The sequence below is a fragment of the Pseudogymnoascus destructans genome (genome assembly GCF_001641265.1).
Source record: "Pseudogymnoascus destructans isolate 20631-21 unplaced genomic scaffold scaffold_8, whole genome shotgun sequence".
Taxonomy (NCBI): domain Eukaryota; kingdom Fungi; phylum Ascomycota; class Leotiomycetes; order Thelebolales; family Thelebolaceae; genus Pseudogymnoascus; species Pseudogymnoascus destructans.
Genome location: NW_020167527.1, coordinates 1,331,426 through 1,345,169, shown reverse-complemented (window position 1 = coordinate 1,345,169; position 13,744 = coordinate 1,331,426). Strand labels below are relative to the sequence as shown.

The following is a 13,744-nucleotide window of genomic DNA, read 5'->3' as shown; positions in this document are numbered from 1 at the left end:
ATCTTCTTCTCCGCTCTCCCCTTCTGGTCTTGTCGAAAGCTCTTCCTGGCGCTCACGAACGAGAGTACTCACAAGCCGCCCAAGGGAGTTATGAGTTGTGCTTTGGATAGACTCAAACTCTCGAGTCACAAGCCTCCAAAACGCCCGGTCGGCCATATGGCGTACAGCTCTGCTTTATCAAAGCAGATCTGTAAGACTATCATCTTCTCACTTTCGGTAGCCCCTTTCCAGCCTTTCGCCCCTTTCCCTTATCATTATTATTGCCTCCTCTTTCGGTATCAGTTGCTAACTGAGTATAGCTTTGGCTATTATCACTTATGAAGCCTTCAGTTTGGATATATTCAGCAGTATGAACAGTATCAGCTTCGTCTGCCAGAAGGAATGCATTAGTATGCAGCTGTGTATATGGTTCGCTTTGGAAACTAGGCGCTGGCGAGTGGAAACGGAAGCTATCCGGAGGATTCGAGGGTACTGGATGGGATGAGGAGGCTTGGGAAGTCGAGATATCGACTTGAAACAACGAATAATAGGGGTTCATATTGCTGTATATAGTCTATATTATCGTTATACTACTCATACAGCTTCTCGGCTTCACATTTGCATGTTGAATCAAAGTTGTAGTCTAACCTATTATAATTATAACTAATCTATATACAGTAATGATACCTGCTGCTACAGTGTATTACCTCGGTGCTACACTGTAACAGTGGTCTTCCTAATCAGGCAATTTTGATGCTGGGATTGGTCAGGGGTCTACTTCCTATTACGGCTAATACAGGTGGGGCTGCTACATTTTGCTACAGTGTTACAGCACTTCTGAAGCGGCCTATTGTGGTCTCACCCGATGGTCTCAACTGACGGTATCGATCGTCTCCCTCCACTTGATGGTCTCGATGAAAGACATTTTCATATTTTAGCATTCTGCACGAAGCAAGGCGTAAGCATGGCAGGAGCTGCAGCAGCATCAAGGGAGTCGGGATGAGGTAACCATAAAATAAATACGATACACATAATAAAGCTAGCAAAATTCAAACAGTGGGCTGGCTACATAATCTTGACAGGACATCCTATCTGCAAACGCCAGCCCTAGACCCTCTCCAAAGGTGCCAACCGTCGAACTCCCTCACCCCACTGTTCGTCTTCCGTTCTTCTCCAAAATCATACTTTACACATCTTGGCTTTCCTGTGCCGAAACACTTGGTATATACCAAGGTATTTGGTTTGAAGAGGGCCCAAAGCAGGTCATATGTGATGTGGCCGTCTTCTAAGAGGGGGTTCAGACTCTGTCTTGTGGGTCCATAGGCTGTCTTGATGTAATCGATGAGTGACTCCAAATGTGATTCATGTTCAGCGATCTTCTGGTCGACATCCCGATAGGGTGTTAGACATTGATCCTATCTTCATAGAATTACCAGAGAAGGAGGTAGAAGGGGACGACATCGATGAACTCCAAAGGGACTATGAGGAAATGGATATATCTTCTCAGACAAATAGGATACCACTTCGGCCAAACAAAGGGAATGATCAAAACTGTCATACTGACATTCGTTGCACTCAGTTTGCTATCAAACTCAAGAGCAAACTTAGAAATCTCCTCCTCAAACCTACAAGTCACTATACATATTTTGGCTTGTCACACCAACAACAAGAGCAATACTACTCAACGATTGCTACAACTATCTATGATTCATTACATGTCATTGCTCCTTAGTTACTGGGCTGATATGACCACATAGCATATCTCTACAACCCTCTATGATTCATTACATGACATCACTCCTTAGTTACTGGGCTAATACTACACATGACATATCTCTATGAACTAGAGGCCTAGGAACATGAACAATAGCTCCAAAAGCTTCTACAACTGTCTATGATTCATTACACGTCATCGCTCCTTAGTTACCCACAAGATTGGTTAAGTTATGACATAATTTGTCTATAGGGGTACTCCGACCTTGGACCACCTTTCACTTCCTATAGGCTAGAAACCTAGGAGATGGTTCTATGGGATTCTCTTACGTCGACTACAGTTACCAAGCCTGGTTAGTCATGGAAAGTCTTGGAAAATGAGAGAACTACACTCCTTTAGCATAAATAGGATTGCCCTTTCCTTAAGAAAGGGCAAGCAGACAATACAGTAAATCGACTATCACATACTTCCATGTCTTTTCCAAGCTTCCAAGCATTGATCTTGTTACTCCTTGTTTCTGAAAAGTCAGTGAGGTGCTAACCTCTGACTTATCCCTGAGTTCTCAGACTCAACATTTGTTACAACTTGTCTAAACCACTCCACTACATCATACACCTGATTGCTGCGTTGTGGAATAGTCTAAGCTACGACCATTTGGCTCTTTTTCCTAAGACAGTGTGTTGTCTTAGTAAAATCATCCCTTCCTTGGGTGGCTAGATTCTCACATCTGGTGCACCCACCATTACAAAAACCAGGAACCCCAACACTAGGAACGATCGTCCGAGAAATGTTCATGATAGTCCGAGGAGTCCTAACACTCAACGGGCGGATTCCCATACAAATGAGGGACCTGAGACAACTCTTCGTACAAATGAACAATCGTCTCGTACAAACGAACAGGGCACTCCTCAAAAGGAACAAAGCCATGAGAACGATTGTACGATAATTATTCAGGATAGTACAAACGATGTTAGCATTCCTATGAAAGGAAGTGAACCATGGCCTACACCCGACCTATCGTCACCTATCCTGCGATCAGAACATGAGGATGAAGATGATGATATAGATGAATTAAGCATCATGTACCAACCGTGACAGGAAGGAAATATCTGAAGGCAAGCCTATCATGCGACCCTAGAGTTCGTCGTCTGGAGCTGAAAGGTTTGCTAGGGGTTCCGTAGATGTCCAGAAGCTTCAGATGATGTTGTCTGAGGACACTTGCACTTTGATGCAGTGGAAGCAATCTCCATGTCCACGATAGCTTTGACCATTTCAAAAAGCTGTTGTGTTCCCTTATATATTCGTGAAGCATCATATTATTCACCATAATGGATGTCTAATCCATTCTAGGAGGCCATTCATCCCTGTTAAACCTGCCGTCCAAGGTTGCAGGATGAGTTGGGTTTGTAAGACACTGTCGCAGATTTCGGGGTCTATATTCGGGATCCTCATCCTCGAGGCTTCTTTGATGTTGGAGCGGCATGATGAAGTGCTGTTTGGGGACCTCAATAAGGTGACCACATGCATTGTGGTAGCATGAGTAGGGTTGACAGAGGTAACTCGAGGCGGGGAGGGACGAGAGGGACGGGACGGGACGGGACGGGACGGGACGAGACGAGACGGGACGGGACGAGACGGGACAAAATGACGGGGTGACACTGGACTTGTCAAGGATACGTGCATGAAAGGCGAAAGTACGGGTAGTGGCACTAGCACCGATAACTACGGACCTTGCTGGTGTAATGCAGGTCCAGAAGAGTTCTCCCAGGAGAGTATTTCTTCCCAACTTCACATTAGAGTACGCCTCGGTCCATACGTAAAACACTACATTTAGCTTGTCTAGTTGCTTGTTAGAATAGAATTCGTAGAGGTAGTATATTGACTCTCCATTAACGATTGGCATTCAATACAACCAACTCTTCATTGCCAACCGATGTTCGAACTTCCATTGAACCTCTCCGACTGTGGCCTCCCCGCCTAGTATTATGCGACTCTTTCTTTGCATTCTCCATCACCTCATTGAAATAGTCGTTTCTTTCCTCTTGCGCCTCCTTTCCTCGAACTATCAATGGAGACAACTCGAGCAGTCCGGTCCCATGATGAATGCACATTTCTTTTGTGTGAAGTTGTTGATCAGACTGTGGCGGAAAGCTTCCGGGTACAGCATTGTCATATTTGACCGGCCTTGCCGTTTCCCAAGCGATGACTGTGGGAAAAGAGTGACGATCCGGGGATGGGTCTTAGAGATTACGTCAAGATTCTTCTCATCGTGGTCTAGCGGGTCAAAAAGCTGGGACCGCCATTCTTTCCGGTGTTCGCGTTCCAACAACGGAGTTACTGTGATTTTCAACTCGCCGCTCTGAGTATTGTTCCAAACGTCGATGGCTGAATTGGCAAGCGTGAGGAGGTCTTTTCGCAGACTCTCGTTCTGGGATGGACTGACTAAGGGAGACAGGACAGACAAGACTCTAGAGATAACATGATCAGCTCTAACGGATTGAGCTACATCCGAAGGTTGAGGCGGCATTGGGCTGACAGATAACGTTTCTAAGCTCGCATCGTCAGAGCTGTCCAGACTTTTGCTACGCGCCCGTCAGGATTGTACTTGAGTAGTTCATCCGATAGCTTGACGAGGAGACTATTGAAATCTGGGTGCAAGAGTGTGAACTCTGAGCGAAGGGGTTTCCAGACGTATTCACATATCGCATTAGAGATAATTCGTTGAGCATGAGCAGTGCGGAGGTCGTGTGAATTATCGGTTTCATCGATTGGGATGGAGCCAAACGAGGGGTCTTGCGCGACCAATTTCCCGTGTACTATCTCAAGGTCCTGATATGTAGTAAGTAAGAATACAAAGTAGAGGGAGGGCGCCCACCTGATATTCTTCGGTTCTTATTGTAAATAAATTCCTCTTCCATCATTGCTCGAGCATGTCAGCACCACACCATCAAAGCCGCATCTTCAACCCCTGACTCTCATAATACCTAAATCAACAAAAACCATCAGCCATCCAAAAGAAGAACCGTCCACTCACGCAAGACCACTGCTTACCGGACCAACTTCCTATCATTGCCCTTGAAACAGTCAAGACATATGCGCTTCAACCCCGCACTCCTCACCTGCTCCTTAACAAAAGCAATAAGCTTCGCCGCAGCCCCCTTCCTCTCCTCCCCCGCATCACGATTCGAAATCAGATACGCCAAATAAACAAACGGATCACTCTCATCAACAATCGAGTTGATACTGTGGGAGTCGGCGAACGTGGATATGACAGTGGCAACGATCGCACAGCTAATCATGCCAACGGCGGAAGACCTCGTCAAAGCACAGCCTTGCAGGGCAACCACCAACTTAGTCTTGGACCCTGGACCCAGGCTGTCAGGGAGATTGTCCAGAGTATGGGAGCTACCAACTGTGCGATCAAAGATCTGCAACTCAAGTTTGCATCTCATAGGGATGAGCTTGCGAAGATGGATGAAATTATGGATACGCTCACCGTGTTGGAAAAAGAGCGCCAGGAAATGGACACGCAGATAATGAGGCAGGAGAATACCATCACCACCTTGACCACTATGGATATGAAAAGGGAGGCCAACATTGTAGAGAGAGAGAAGGAGCTAGATAAAAGAGAAAAAGAGCTGGACCAAGAGAAGGTGAAACAGGAGAAGAGAGTCGCTGCAGTTATGGCAGAAGAAAGACTGAAATTGAAAAATGAGTATACTGAGCTTATGAAACAGGTTGTTCAAAGTTGCGATGAACGCAGGAAGGAGCTGGAAGATGAATCCGCCGGAGAAAAAGTCATGAATGAAAGGAGACTAACCGCACCAACAACAAGGGACACCAACAACAACGGACACCAACAACAACGGACACCAACGGACACCAACGGACACCAACGGACACCAACGGACCCCAACTGACCCCAACTCACCGCCGCACATCACCTCCCCCACAGACCCAACATTGACAAACCACCTCCAACCCGCACCGCCCATCCCCACCAAGCTTCACACAAGCACTCAAGCACCGAGTACATACAGTAGTTACTGCCACGCCGTTGGGCAGGGGGGCGGGTGGCGGGTGGCAGGGGGCGGGTGGTGGGGGCGGGGGCTACGTCATGCATGCATGCACGCGACCAGTGCTGGGCTTGGGACCGGCTCGGCAGGTGGGCGGTGGTGAGACGGGGTCGGAGATTGGTGTTGATGGTGGGAGGGACGGAAGGGAAGGGAGGGGAGGGGAGAGGAGGGATGGGAAGGTGGCAGTTACTCCGAGGGGAAAGGCCGAGTGAGGGAGGATTAGGAGTAGGATGGACGTACTCTATGCAGGCGTGGTGGTGTTGTTCACATCACAGATCCTCCCCTAACCGCAGTGCACCCCCGTCCCCGTACTCCCCCGTCCCCGTACTCCCCCGTCCCCGTACTCCCCCGTCCCCGTACTCCCCCCCATCCCCTCCCCACCCAGCGGCTGAACTCCCCGGTCCCCCGCCCATCCCCTCCCCACCCACCGGCTTAACTTCCCCGTCCCCCGCCCATCCATCCCCCCTGATAAACTCCCTCCCTCCCCAGCCTCTTCTCCCCAGCCTCTTCCTCCCAGCCTCTTCCTCGCTCCTCTCTCGACCAATCCGCGCGGCGTAAGGCTCTTGGCGTGGATGGGAGGAGGGAGGTGGCGGGCTTGGCGCGGCTTGGCGGGCTAGGGGGTTTTATTGTTTTTTGGGCGGGAGGGCCCAGACACCCCGGCCCGCGACGCCGTCATAGGTCAATAGGTCATGGGGGCTAGTCGACGTCATTTGGTGTGCGGGACGTCATGGCTCCACTTGTTGGTTGGGGTTGGGATGGGGATGGGGATGGGGATGGGGATAGGGGGAGGAAGAGAGTGGTAGGCGCGGGTGTGGTGTGGTGGTGTGTGGTGGTGTGGTGGTGTGGTGGTGTGGTGGTGTGGTGGTGTGGTGGTGTGGTGGTGTGGTGTGGTGGTGTGGTGTGTGGTGGTGTGGTGGTGTGGTGGTGTGGTGGTGTGGTGGTGTGGTGGTGTGGTGGTGTGGTGGTGTGGTGGTGTGGTGGTGTGGTGGTGTGGTGGTGTGGTGGTGTGGTGGTGGTTGATCATCGCTCCTTCCCATCCCCATCCCCCTTGGCGCGGAATTCGCCAAGGGGTTGCGGGGCGATGGGGGGCATGCCACGTGTGGTTGTGCGGTTGTGCGGTTGTGCGGTTGTGCGGTTGTGCGGTTGTGCGGTTGTGCGGTTGTGCGGTTGTGCGGTTGTGCGGTTGTGCGGTTGTGCGGTTGTGCGGTTGTGCGACGGTGGGGTTTCGAGTATGAGTTTGTAACTGTGACTCGGGAGGGTGTGGTTGGTGGAGGTAAGGGAGGGAGATAAGGGAGGCAGGGGAGGTAGGGGGGGAGATAGGGGAGGTAGGGGGGATAGGGGAGGTAGGGGAGGTAGGGGAGGTAGGGGAGGTAGGTATTGGCAGTGTCATATGCGGAGGAAGGGAGTGTACATAGGGAAGGGAGGTAAGCGGCGATGGGATGGCGATGATGGCGATGATGGCGATGGGATGGAATGTTGCTGCGTCTGGCCCTGCATCCGGAAGAGGGGGGGCACACTCCATCCCTCTTTCGGCCAGGCCCTCCCCTTTCAACCCTTGCTGAACCTTGCCCTGGTTGGTTTTTCATAGCCTGGGCTTTTCCTATCCTGTGTTTTTTGGGGTTGTGCTTCTGGTGTGCTGTCCCTTGTTTGGGAATAGGTAGAGTACAGTAGAGTACAGCAGAGTACTCTGCTCCGTACAGCAGAGTAAGTAGAGTACAGTAGGGTACAGTAGAGTACAGTAGAGTACAGTAGAATACAGTAGAGTACAGTAGAATACAGTAGAGTACAGTACAGTAGAGTACAGTAGAGTACAGTAGAGTACAGTAGAGTACAGTAGAGTACAGTAAAGTACAGTAGAGTACAGTAGAGTACAGCAGAGTACAGCAGAGTACAGCAGAGTACAGCAGAGTACAGTAGAGTACAGCAGAGAGAGTACAGAAGTAGAGTAACAGTTCAGTAACAGTACACTAACAGTACACTAACAGTACACTAACAGTACACTAACAGTACACTAACAGTACACTAACAGTACAAACAGACAGTACGCCGTTGTCGTTAAACGCGTGAGGTCCGGAAATAACAGAATGAAAGACGGGAGGGCCAAGGAAGAGGGAGAAGAGGATTAAACCCTTGTAAAAAACGGGCCCCATACTTCCAAAAAAGTTTGGCAGACAGCAGAACCGATAGCTCTCCTTTCGCGCTAGCCCTCCCCCTCCACCCCGCCGTCGTCAAAGAAACCAACCAGCACCACCACCACCACCACCACAACCACCAGCACCAGCACCACCACCACCACCACCACCACCACCACCACCACCAGCACCACAACCAGCACCACAACCACAACCACAACAACCACCACCACCACCACCACCACAACCACCCCTCACCGAACTCCGAAAGACAACCACCACCTCACCAAATTAACAACCCCAACGATCTCGAATGCCGACCTACCCCATCGCCGTGACAAACCTGACCTCACCTGACCTCACCGGACCCCGTTCAACCGCCCTCCACCACCCGCCGACGCTTGAGTGGCTGGCTATTACACCCCACCAGCCTCGCCACAGCAATAACCCGGCCCATCACCAACCGCCACCACAAAACCACAATCCACAACCCCCCAAGTACATACCGGGCAAAGGGCAAACCAATACCCTCTTTACGATCACTGAGAGACTAAAGAAACGAGAAAGCCGAGGAATCGTATACTACGACCCGACGCAGAGATCAATCTACCATACCTACTTCTACCATACCTACTTCTACCATACCTACTTCTACCATACCTACTTCTACCATACCCTACATCCGACCGAGTTTTTGGAGCCAACAAGAGCGCGCGCGCGCGGGTTAGATAGTGTACACATTCATAGACATGGCGACTACCACAGCAGCAGCCACAGATTTCGAGGATAAGGTACGATACCCCTTCCCTCCCCCCTCCAACCCCCACGCCCCCCACCAAGAACAACATATATCAAAAAAGCACCAAACCGCTAACACCTACCCCGCCGTGCAGAGCGAGGCCGGCTCCGTCAGCTTCCCGGACTTGGGGGAGAGCATCGATGCCTTGACATTTGAGCAGATCCTGGAGATGGATGATGATGAGGAGGAGAGGGAGTTTAGCAAGAGTATTGTGTTTGGCTTCTTTGACCAGGCGGAGCAGACGTTTGGGGAGATGAAGGAGGCGCTGTTTGTCTCCCCTTTTCTATTTCCCTTCTATCCCTTTCCCAGGTCCATTTCCCCCCTTACCGCTCCCCCTGCAACTTCTGTCCGCCGAAATCGAAAGCAAGAACGGAGAAAGATAAATACAAACTAACCCCCCCTCCAGCGATAAATCCGACCTCGCCTCCCTCGCCTCCCTAGGCCACTTCCTCAAAGGCTCCTCCGCCACCCTCGGCCTCACAAAAGTCAAAGACTCATGCGAGCGCATCCAGCACTACGGTCAGAAGAAGGACGAGTCCGGCACCGTCGACGTCAACGACGAGGCCCTCTGCCTCAAGCGCATCCGCGAGACGCTTAAGGAGGTCAAGGAGCAGTATGAGGAGGTTGAGGGCGTGTTGAGGAAGTTTTACGCGTAGGAGGACGGACGTGTCAATGAACCGAGTGATGGGACGGAAGGAAGAGGGGAGGGAGGACTTTATAAAGAGAGTTGGGGAAATGAAAGGGGAGCTTTTTTTGGGAGGGGGGAGGGGGACGCAGCGAGTGTGCTGCGGCGTTTCGCGCTGCCGAGGCTTATTCGGGATGGGCAGAGCGGCATTGGGGCCAGTGCTGGGGGTGGGCTCCTCTTATTTATGTGATGTGATGATGATGGTTGTCGGAGTGTTTTGGGGCGGAGGGCTTGGGGCTGGGGGGGGAGCGTAGTACACTAGCATGAGGTGTTTTTTTTTCTTCTTCGTTTTTGGGGAATGGGGAATGGGGAATGGGGAATGGGGAATGGGGAATGGGGAATGGGGAATGGGGAATGGGGAATGGGAGGTGGGGGGTGGTGGGTGAAAATATGGGATTCCAGCAAGGATGGGGGAGTGAGATACTGTGTAATGGGGTCTTGATGGGTTATGTGGTTTGTTGCGCTGTGTCGTCTCTCCCGACCGCTCTCGTGCGTGTACCGGCTTCCAAGGCACCTGCTTTACCCCGAGATCTCTACCATGCTATATCTAACTATCTACCTCACCCGTTCTATCCTTCTCCAACGGCGGTAAGAGGGGCGTCATAAATGCACGTGATTTATATTTCCATACCTCTCGATTTCCTGTTCGTTGAGGTTATAACCTTCCAACCTGCCCATACCCCGTTCTCCATCACTCACCACACTCTCCCCATCTAGGCAACAATACCAACGCTAGTAACGTATCGGGATTAACGGATATACCAGACGTCCACCCCTTGCCTCGAACTGCACGGTCCCGCATCCATCATCCACCACCTGACCTCCCTCCCCCCACGCAACCCCCACGCCCCACGCCCCACGCCCCACGCCCCTCCACCACCACCACCACCCTACATCGCCAGCACCACAGCATGGGGAACGATGATGGAGGTTTGGACAAAGGGGAATAATGTGTGGAGACAACTTGAGTTCTCGCCCTCCTCGTCCTCGTTTGGCAAGGCTGGGCTGTCCAAGGCTGCGGATGAGGAGGGGAGAAATGAGGGAGAGGATGAGGAGGGGGAGGAGAGGGAGCCACGCGATTTGGATGTGTATGGGAAGGTGTTTGAGGCAGAGGGGATGGAGTGGGTTAGGAGTGATGGGTTTGGGTGTATTGGTATGTTAGGGCTTTCTTTTGTTTGGGTTGCTGAGTGGGAGGCTGTTGATATCTCCTTGTTTGCTAGAACTTGCCCTCTATATTAGTGTCCACCCTGCCTGGTCTGGGCTGCGTCTAAAGCCACCAGCAGCACCGCTAACACTAAGCAGTGAAATACAACTCATCCTCCTACGCCATAGCGGGGTCGCCGACCCCGTTCCTCCTCCTCAGCCTCGAAGAGGGAAATGTGGGGCGGCATCAAAATGCGCTCGTGGAGAGGCATGCAGAAGCACTTAAGCGGAATGGGATGGATAAGGGATGGGCAGTTTCGGGGACGGGGATGGTCGTTGGTGAGTTGATTTGTATTTCCCGATTCGATTTCGTCGAGCTCTTCGGGTTCATATCTATCTCTCTATTTTCGGTCTCGCCGTGCGCTCTCCCATCCTCACCTCGATCCCCGCAACCCATCTAACACCCCCCAGACACAACAGGCACGCGCACCCAACTCCCCCTCTCCCTTTCCCACTCCCCCACAACCCTCACCTTTCCACCACCCCTCTCCCTCCCAGAAGACACCACACTAATAACCGCTGGCACAACCCACTTCGCCGCCCTCACCGCCAGCGGCATCCTCTACACCTGGGGCGACCCGCGCCATCCCTCACCCCTTGGCCGCCACTGCTCCTCCTCATCTTCCAACTCCTCCGATGATATGCCAGCCGATGAACCAGGCGTCGTAACCGCGCTGGAGGGTATACCAGGCGGCGGAGTCGTCAAGGTAGTCGCGGGTGGTTACGTGACAGCTGTGCTGACGGGGGAGGGGGGGTGTTATGTTACGGATGGTGGGACGGGGGAGGTTGAGTGTGTAGAGTTTGATGTTGTGGATGTGGCGGTTTGGGAAGGGGGGGTGGGGGTGTTGGATATGGAGGGGGGATGGTGGGTTAGGGGGTCAACAGAGAAGGGGAGTGAGGGGGGAGGAGATGAGGGCAAAGGAGAGGAGAGTGAGGGAGGGTGGAGAAGGGTTGATTTGAGTGGGGTTTTAGGGGAGGAAGGGAGGGTGAGAGAGGTGTTTGGGGGGGAAAAGGCGAGTTTTTTGGTTGTGGAGAGGGATGTGCGAGGACCGAGGCTACTATAACTATTTTGTAGGGATCTGTAAGATTTTGAAGCCGTGGAGTAGTACAGGTGGTAAGAGACGAGACGAAAAGGAGATCAATATGGACCTATCCTATGCCCCTTACTTGGGTCTGCGCGGCTATAAATACCCCAACCCAGCATCAAATCCCATCTATATACAATCTACTGTGACTATGGCCCCATATAGGTGGGACGGAGGCTGAAGCGGCAGGAAAGCGCAAACTTTTGGCCAAGGGAATCAATTTTTTTTTGCTGTGGAGCACGAAGCTAAGCGCAAGGCAACCAATGCCCAGACTCAAAAGCTCAGGCGGCGAGGAGAAGGAATAGCGGTGGCGGGAAGGAATCGCGGCGACAGGTCGTAGCGACAGGTCGTAGCGGCGACAGAAGAGACCAGCCTGGATCATCGTCGGCCACTCTTCTTTACCCCGGGAAGATGGCTTGTAGTCCGGTTCGTTTGAGGAGGATTTGCCTTCGTATGTCTTGGCGCCAGCATTCCTGAACGTTGATACAGCAGCTTCGAGGCCGTCGACCGTGGCGAGATTGCAATTGGAACCACCAGCAAAGACCGAACCAACGCAACGGGACAGCCACTTTCCTCAATGTTACGAAGCAGCCCAATAATTTACATTTTCCTTCTATGGCTGCCAATGCTGTCTCTCCAGGGGCCGGAAGCAGACGCGCGATGAGGCAGATCGAAGGCGCCATGAAAGGCGTCAAGGCGAGCTCACCAGCACAGAGAGTGCAAAGCTGATTGCTGGACCCTAACACGCGCTTCAAAGCACACAACATCCTACACGCCGTGCACCATCCATCAAGCAACCCCCAAAAAGCCATGCCTAATTCATTTGTGGATTTCGCTTGCTCTATCGTGATATTTCTATGATACATTTGTATTGTGCACCAATGTCACCAATTCAAAGTCCACTCACCCCACCCCTGCTCCCCCATCCCCAGACGCCATGGCAGCAGACCCGCCTCACAAGTTCGTGAGGTAGTCCTCAATCTCTTGCGGGCTGAGCTTGCGGAAGCGAGGGCCCTGTGCCCCCTCGACACCCTCAACGCCCATAAGGTGGTGTGCTGGCGGGCCAATGATACCTGTACATTACGTTAGCAACCGCTCTCGATCCTATCCATCCACGGCGGGAAGAGACATACCAATCTCAACTGTCTCTCCGTTCATCTCTCCCTCAATTGTCTCCTTCAGCGTCAACAGCGCGATGTGCACCGCGTCCTCAAGCTCCAAACCCTCCGTATACCTCTTCTCCAGGAACGTCTTTGCAGACGTCGCACTCTTGCCAATCGCCGTTGCCTTCCATGGGTAGTAACTCCCGCTCGGGTCGACCTGGTACAACATAGGTCCGCCCTTGAGGATGCCTCCCGTCTTGCCGCTTGGCTTTGGCCCCTCGGTTCCCGCGCCACCGCTCACATTGTCTGCCTCCACATCCGGCTCGATACCCTCGTCCCACCCAGCGACGAGCAGGCTGACACCGTATGGCCGCACGCCACCCGACTGGGTCGCCTCCTGCATGACGCGCGCGACGTCCTGGACGAGGATGCGCGTCGGCGGGTACTCGTTGTAGATACGCTTGTAGTTCGTGTGCGAAACCTTGCGCGCCTTGTCGACCAGCACGCGGTAGTCGGGACCCATGCCAGAGTAGACCATGCCGATGTTGGGGGTGATGAGGCTGACTTTTGAGAGGGAGGGGGGGTCGATCAGGGGTGAGGAGGACTTCTTTTCGGTCGCGAGGACGATGCCATTTGTTGCTTTGTAAGGGGTTAGATGGGGTTGGGTTGGTTGGGGGGGCAGGTGGACGTACCTTTGATTCCCAGTGCTGTTACACCTTGGTTGACGGCGTTTAAGGCATATTCTATGAATCGTGAGCACAGCTCACGGCTGGAGGGTTTCACCGGAAGATCGCCTATAGTTGAGCTTCATCTGAGACTGACCTATTTGAACGAGCTTCCCGCTGTAATTGTATTAGCTTGGTTCGCGGATAGACATGGATGGCTTGGAGCTCAACACGGTGATAGCTTACGTGGGCGAGAAGGTCGTGAGGGAGAAGGAGTATCTGTCCGCCATGGTTCCAATATCT

General features: G+C 52.3%; 5 protein-coding genes across 5 annotated transcripts; 2 read left to right on the top strand and 3 right to left on the bottom strand.

Annotated features, from left to right (window-relative positions):
- Positions 1-3,758: 3,758 nt before the first annotated feature.
- Positions 3,759-4,220, bottom strand: VC83_04071 (uncharacterized protein; the record flags this gene model as incomplete). Its single annotated transcript, XM_024467708.1, has 1 exon — positions 3,759-4,220. The coding sequence occupies one exon, from the start codon at positions 4,218-4,220 to the stop codon at positions 3,759-3,761; it is 462 nt and encodes a 153-aa protein (XP_024324823.1).
- A 420-nt stretch (positions 4,221-4,640) lies between these two features.
- On the bottom strand, positions 4,641-5,145 carry VC83_04070 (uncharacterized protein; the record flags this gene model as incomplete). Its single annotated transcript, XM_024467707.1, has 2 exons — positions 4,641-4,677; positions 4,745-5,145. The coding sequence occupies 2 exons, from the start codon at positions 5,143-5,145 to the stop codon at positions 4,641-4,643; spliced, it is 438 nt and encodes a 145-aa protein (XP_024324822.1).
- A 3,505-nt stretch (positions 5,146-8,650) lies between these two features.
- Positions 8,651-9,356, top strand: VC83_04069 (uncharacterized protein; the record flags this gene model as incomplete). Its single annotated transcript, XM_024467706.1, has 3 exons — positions 8,651-8,692; positions 8,795-8,967; positions 9,107-9,356. 3 exons carry the CDS (start codon positions 8,651-8,653, stop codon positions 9,354-9,356), a joined length of 465 nt encoding a protein of 154 aa, XP_024325044.1.
- An 893-nt stretch (positions 9,357-10,249) lies between these two features.
- VC83_04068 (uncharacterized protein) lies at positions 10,250-11,652 on the top strand (the record flags this gene model as incomplete). The annotated part of the gene is made up of 3 exons (XM_024467705.1): positions 10,250-10,538; positions 10,688-10,867; positions 11,000-11,652. Exons 1-3 carry the CDS (start codon positions 10,307-10,309, stop codon positions 11,650-11,652), a joined length of 1,065 nt encoding a protein of 354 aa, XP_024325045.1. The 5' UTR covers positions 10,250-10,306.
- A 975-nt stretch (positions 11,653-12,627) lies between these two features.
- PRE8 (proteasome core particle subunit alpha 2) lies at positions 12,628-13,731 on the bottom strand (the record flags this gene model as incomplete). The annotated part of the gene is made up of 5 exons (XM_024467704.1): positions 12,628-12,746; positions 12,807-13,415; positions 13,469-13,519; positions 13,599-13,618; positions 13,688-13,731. The coding sequence occupies 5 exons, from the start codon at positions 13,729-13,731 to the stop codon at positions 12,628-12,630; spliced, it is 843 nt and encodes a 280-aa protein (XP_024325050.1).
- Positions 13,732-13,744: the final 13 nt, after the last annotated feature.